At 33.2% G+C, this 6,913-nt stretch overlaps 2 protein-coding genes across 3 annotated transcripts in view; one reads left to right on the forward strand and one right to left on the reverse strand.

Moving 5' to 3' along the window:
• Positions 1-279: 279 nt before the first annotated feature.
• LOC112231034 (vasotocin-neurophysin VT 1) lies at positions 280-1,750 on the forward strand. Its single transcript, XM_024397535.2, has 3 exons — positions 280-502; positions 1,049-1,250; positions 1,397-1,750. Exons 1-3 carry the CDS (start codon positions 383-385, stop codon positions 1,534-1,536), a joined length of 462 nt encoding a protein of 153 aa, XP_024253303.1. The 5' UTR covers positions 280-382; the 3' UTR covers positions 1,537-1,750.
• Positions 1,751-2,265: 515 nt separating this feature from the next.
• Positions 2,266-6,913, reverse strand: part of LOC112233472 (3'-5' RNA helicase YTHDC2) — a 27,279-nt gene continuing 22,631 nt past the window's right edge. The window contains exons 28-32 of one of the 2 annotated variants that reach the window (XM_024401133.2): positions 4,552-4,729; positions 4,226-4,432; positions 3,957-4,139; positions 3,448-3,534; positions 2,266-3,188 (exon numbers count right to left, since the gene is read on the reverse strand). In XM_024401133.2, coding sequence (XP_024256901.1) covers positions 3,183-3,188; positions 3,448-3,534; positions 3,957-4,139; positions 4,226-4,432; positions 4,552-4,729 — 661 coding nt within the window. In that variant the 3' untranslated portion in view covers positions 2,266-3,182. Of the gene's footprint in view, positions 3,535-3,956; positions 4,140-4,225; positions 4,433-4,551; positions 4,730-6,913 lie in introns of both variants that reach the window. The other variant, XM_024401132.2, reaches the window with a different exon arrangement.

Consider the following 6,913-nt stretch of genomic DNA (forward strand, 5'->3'; position numbering starts at 1 on the left):
TTTCAAGGCAATATCCATTTGGTCTGACAGTGGGCAGGTGTAAAGGGTAGTCTCCCGTCAACTCCTTGAAGTATACAGACAGACGGTGTCAAACTGTCAGGCTCATCCATCTATTCGAATATACTTTTTATAATCCAAATGGGAGAGATTAATTTTGAAAGCTGAGTCATCAAATATCAGATCGGACATTGGGGGTAGTCCCATTGGGGTGCAAAGTGTTGTGATGACGTAGGCGCAAAGCGCAAGCTTTATCAATTGGTACGATCCCTATAAATAACGGAAAGTTCCTAGCAGACATTCGAAAAGAAAAACCGAGCCCTTTGAAAGAGTTCAGTTGTAGCCGACAGTATCAATTGGACGAAGCACTTCAGACTGAACAAAGATGCCATATTCTACGTTTCCACTGCTGTGGGTCCTGGGGCTCCTCGCGCTCTCCTCCGCGTGCTACATCCAGAACTGTCCGCGAGGCGGGAAGCGCTCTTTTCCTGATCTTCCACGACAGGTGAGTTTATTCGTCGATTTAAAATGGGAAGTAAAGTTAGATGTGTTTCCAAGTAAGTTTATTTTTTTTAAATTTCGAAGTTCATTATAGTTACAGTAACGAGTGCTTTGGTGTTTTATGAAACTTTATTGGTGCAAATAACCTATTGCTTGAATTTAACAAGCCTATTTATTCGAATCAGTTAGGCCTATTTATGAAAATAAAATAATTGTCAGATGAGTATCAAAGCAGCTTCGTGTGGATAGCCTATATGCTGCCACATTCATTGCGCAAAATAGGGATGATTTTGGCGACATAATGGTCCTTCATGTTCCTTCATGTGACTCCTTGCTCATGCTTGCAAAATTAAATCATGGATCAAAGTAGGCTAGATACTAACGTTATTCATTTCAACCTCAAATGCAGTAATCAGCTGGAATTATACATGCAGGTGTTGTGTAGCCGTGTTTCCAATGCGCTATGGTCGTGCGTTATGGCCAAAAGGCACGGTCTGCTGGCCACTCTACCACTAGCACAGGGATTAACAATGGATGCTTCCATTTCCAGTGCATGTCGTGTGGCCCCGGGGACAGGGGCCGCTGCTTTGGCCCCAATATCTGCTGTGGGGAGGGAATGGGCTGTTACATGGGCTCCCCAGAGGCAGCTGGTTGTGTGGAGGAGAACTACCTGCCCTCCCCCTGCGAGGCTGGAGGAAGAGTGTGTGGCTCTGAGGGAAGCTGTGCTGCATCCGGAGTCTGCTGTGACTCAGGTAAGACAGTTAGTCAGTAAATGGAAAGGTGAGCTTTGAAACAGTTGCTAAAATGTTTTACTAATGGAAGGTGACTTGTGTACTTACTTGAATCCAAATATTTTTGCATCATCCACTTGTCATAATACTATTGAACTTTTTTACAGAGAGTTGTGTGCTAGACCCAGACTGCCTAGAGGACAGTAAACGTCAGTCACCCAGCGAACAGAACGCTGCCTTAATGGGTGGTTTGGCAGGAGACCTGCTGCGGATCCTACATGCCACCAGCAGAGGGAGACCTCAGTAACCAACCACTGCCCATCCCTCACCTGAACACACCCAGAATAGAGCTTAAATTCACCATTAAATTTATCAGCTCTACATGAATGTTTACTGTGTGCTCAGTAGCCTTCAGTAAGTTGTCATTTCTAATGCTTCAACTCAAATATGCATTGTACAATCTACTGGGGTGGAAGGGATGTAAATATGTAGTTAATAAATATTTTCTTGCACTATTAAAATGTGTATTTTCTATGGCTTACTGAGAGGTACAGTAACAGGCAAACAACAGCTTTATAGGGATCGTTCACCACAAAAACAAAGGGGTTCTTGTCAGGGTTGGTGACAATAGCTGTCTAAATTCAAGTGAATTTATTAATTGATTTGCATTCCTATGGAGCACATTTTTTTATTCAAGTCTGTAATACCAAGCAGGTAGCCTACCAGTTAGAGCGGTGGGCCAGTAACCGAAAGATGGCTAGTTCAAATTCCCGAGCCAACAAGGTGAAAAATCTGTTAATATGCCCTTGAACAAGGCACTTAACAATAATTGCTTGAGGGTCCCCGTTGACCCTGGCCGTGACCCCACTGAGGGAGTCTCAGGGAGAGTGGGCTAAGCAAAAAATAAATTTACAATTCACACTTGTACATGTGTGAAATAGGACAAATAAGCACCTACCAAATTATTAAGATTTGGCACCATATAATCTTTGATTTTAGGATGAACTTTCCCTTTCAGGTGATACTACAATGTGGGTGTATTAAACAGCTGACAGTTTATTGATAAAAATTCTTTATATCTATTTCTTACTTCAACAATTACAACCATAAAAAAAACTCAAACGAAGAGACTTGTCAGTCAATTGTAATATTTAACCCCTTGCTGAACCAGGGCTAAAATGAACAGATAAAAAAATATCCAAAAACTGGATAAAAGTAATTCTTTAAATACATTTACAAAAGATCATAAATCCGTTGAAATGAATAAAAACAAACATTTTGGTCATTGACAGAGAAAGACATGACCTCTAGTAAGGTCTCACCAGGCACAGCTTAGCTACAGTACAAGGTTACATTATGGTTGCTCCAGTCTGAGCGACCTTGTGCAGTGACACACATTCAAACATGTTAACAAATAACATTCAACCATTGTGTGCCATGGAGTGCTATTGTACACGCAACTCATGTGCTGTGAGAAGCATTGAAAAAAAAAATGAAAAAAAAAAAAAAAGATTCCTCACCGAATGTCCCAATCATTACATTTCACTGTAGTCACTGGGAATTAGCGTAGATGTCAGTCTCGTCATCAAAGTTATAATTTTCTTAAAAAAAAACACCAGGAAATGAATATTAAAAACAAATAACTTTTCTCGTGAGGTCACTTCATGTTAACACAGCTTTCTGCACTTAGATATTCTTGAACATAACATTATAGCATCTGAAAAGGTTAACTTCAGAACATGAATCTCAGTAACAAATCTATTTTTTTTTGCCAAATACAAACACATTGGGTAACTGGTTGTGGACCACTGACAAACGTGTGTGTGTGGTGGTGGTTCAAAACACATTTAGGAAATAAAACTAGCCCTCGATCTGTTATAATGCTGTCTTCGATCTGTTATAATGACACATAGCCAAGTCAAGTGGTGAGGTCCTGAAGGTCAGTGCAATCTCTCATGGCTAAAGAGGGAGGAAATACATGTAATGACCACATTGCCAACTAGTAATGGTATTGAATACAAATAATCAAATGGACATAGCAAAAGAACAGGTCAAGGCACAGTAAAATAAAACCATAGTTTGGTGCATTGTAAAATGGGACTATCCAAGAGTGAGCAGTTATTTTGTCAGATTTTCTTAAACACTGCAAATTCTATTTCTGGAGTCACGTTGTGTGTAACCTGTGGTTATCTGATGATAAAGATGGGTCCTGTTGTACCTCATGTTGCTGTTGTGGTTGCTGTGGTTTCCCTGAGAGTCTCTCCCATAGCTGCAGCAGCTGGCCTCCAGCCTGGGGCTCCAACTCCTACACCAGGAAGCAGAGAGGGAGGAGAAGTGAGGAAGGAGAGTGAGATGAGATGAAAACAAAATTAGTTACATTTCAGTCATAGAAATATACACACCATAGATGGAAATGAGCTATTTAGCAATATATTGGTTGTGCATCCTCCCCGACAAATAAACCAATCATCTCACTTGATGTCTTGCAGGGCATTTTAGTGGGTGTGTTTTGGCAAGATGGTTTAATGAGTCTTCAACTTTTGAATATTCTTTGTTGACAATATTGTTCTCTGATAGTGGGATCATCTTGAACCCACATCTTAACAGTAGTCTGTGAGGTCATTCTGACCATATTAGCTGTGTAACATATCTGTTTGTTCATTGGATTATATTGGTCCTAGTCTTTGGAAATGTTGCGGCTGTATTGATGTTAGTCAGGTAACCCACCTGTCCGTCTCTGCTGATCTGCACCTTCTTGTTGTCGTTCCAGGGGTTGAGCAGCTGTTGGGTACACTGGAAGGGCAGGCTCTCCTTCCTCGTCCACTCCACACTGAAGACCCCCCCCAGCCCTGTGGAGCCCCAGTCCTGACAGCGCTCCTGTCCAATGACCGACGTCATCCGTGCATAGCCCTGAGGCACGAAAATGACATGTTACAGCCTGCCATTCTCAATTTACTCTCACTTACACACACACACACACACACACACACACACACCTGGAAGTGTCCGGAGCCCTGCACAGAGAAGACCAAGAAGACAAGGCTGCTCTCCAGGAAGGCTCTGTTGAGTTTGAGCTCGTTGCTGGGCGTGGTAGACCAGATGCCTTTCTGCTGGGAGATGTCAATGTTCCTCAGGTTGCTGCTCTTCATGATGAAGTAACGCACCGGTGCAACGCCTGGCCTCGGGGACGGAGACTTGGAGCACTGAGGGAGACATTGAGTTGAGAAACTATGATATATTTAGATTTACACACTGGGATAAAGGACTTTAACCATTGCTGGAGACAAACCTATAGTAATAATGATATTGGTTATTTGTGTACCTTTCCTGATGAGGTGGGTGAGGGGCTGGGACAGGGGCTGGGGAAGCTGAGTGAAGCCGATTCAGGAGACTTGGGGGTGGAGGAGTGGTCGTCTGTGGGGCGCCTGGAGCCCCTGTCCCTGCTGCCATGGGGGGCTTTGGGGTGCAGGAGGGCCGAGGCAGGGGAGAGTCTTGAGGACCTGGAGGAAGAGGGGTGGATGGTCTGAGGGGTTAGAGGACTGACCTGGACATGGATCAGGTTTACAAAAATGTAATTAACAGGTTGATATAGCCTTCGCTAACCTATAAGGCAGGGGTAGGAAACTAGACTCAGCCACGGGCGGATTCTTGTTGGAGCAGATGGTCGGGAAGCCGGAACATAATTATAATAATTTGTACACTGCAAATTGACTACAACTAAGCCCAAAGAGATTGTTATTTTTATTGATTGTACAATAATTTATTGATTGTACAACAATCATTTCATACCTAGATTACATTGAGACACGATCGTGTCTTTTTTAAATTTATTCTTGGGAACCGATTTCCTAAATTAAACAACTTCTTTGCGGAACTCCTTGTGATTTATTTTTATGCCACCCCCCCAAAAGCGCTATATATATATATAATAGCTTTTGGGTCATATATATATCCTCATCATATATATATATATATATACATATACATATACTCTATATATATATATTCTATATATATACATATATATATACACTCTATATATATATACCTATATATATATATATATACTCTATATATATATATATACTCTATATATATATATATATATACTCTATATATATATATATATATACTCTATATATATATATACTATATATATATATATACTCTATATATATATATATATATATATATATATCTATATATATATATATATATATATACTCTATATATATATATATATATACTTCTATATATATATATATATATATACTATATATATATATATATATATATACTCTATATATATATATATATATATACTCTATATATATATATATATATATATATATATATATATATCTATATATATATATATATATATATACTCTATATATATATATATATATATATATACCTATATATATATATATATATATATATATATATATATATATATATATACATATATATATATATATATATATACTCTATATACTCTATATATATATATATATATATATATACTCTATATATATATATACTATATATATATATATATATATATACTCTATATACATATATATATATATATATATACTATATATATATATATATATATATATATATATACTCTATATATATATATACTATATATATATATATATATACTCTATATATATATATATATATATATATATATATATATATATATACTCTATATATATATATATATATATATATATATATATATATACACTCTATATATATATATATATATATATATACTACATACTATATATATATACTATATATACATACTATATATATACATACTATATATATATATATATATATATATATATATATATATATATATATATATATATATATATATATATATATATATATATATATATACATATATATATATATATATACTCTATATATATATATATATACATACTCTATATATATATATATATATATATATATATACCTATATATATATATATATATATATATATATATATATATATACTATATATATATATACTCTATATATATATATATATATATATATATATATATATATATATACTCTATATACATATACATATATACTCTATATACTCTATATACATATATATATATATATATACTCTATATACTCTATATATATATATATATATATATATATATATATATATATATATATATATATATATATATATATATATATATATATATATATATATATATATATATATATATATATATATATATATATATATATATATATATATATATATATATATATATATATATATATATATATATATATATATATATATATATATCTATATATATATATATATATATATATATATATATATATATATATATATATATATATATATATATATATATATATATATATATATATATATATATATATATATATATATATATATATATATATATATATATATATATATATATATATATATACTATATATATATATATATATATATATATATATATATATATATATATATATATATATATATATATATATATATATATATATATATATATATATATATATATATATATATATATATACATATATATATATATATATATATATATATATATATATATATATATATATATATATATA

The sequence above is a fragment of the Oncorhynchus tshawytscha genome, linkage group LG33, assembly GCF_018296145.1.
Source record: "Oncorhynchus tshawytscha isolate Ot180627B linkage group LG33, Otsh_v2.0, whole genome shotgun sequence".
Taxonomy (NCBI): domain Eukaryota; kingdom Metazoa; phylum Chordata; class Actinopteri; order Salmoniformes; family Salmonidae; genus Oncorhynchus; species Oncorhynchus tshawytscha.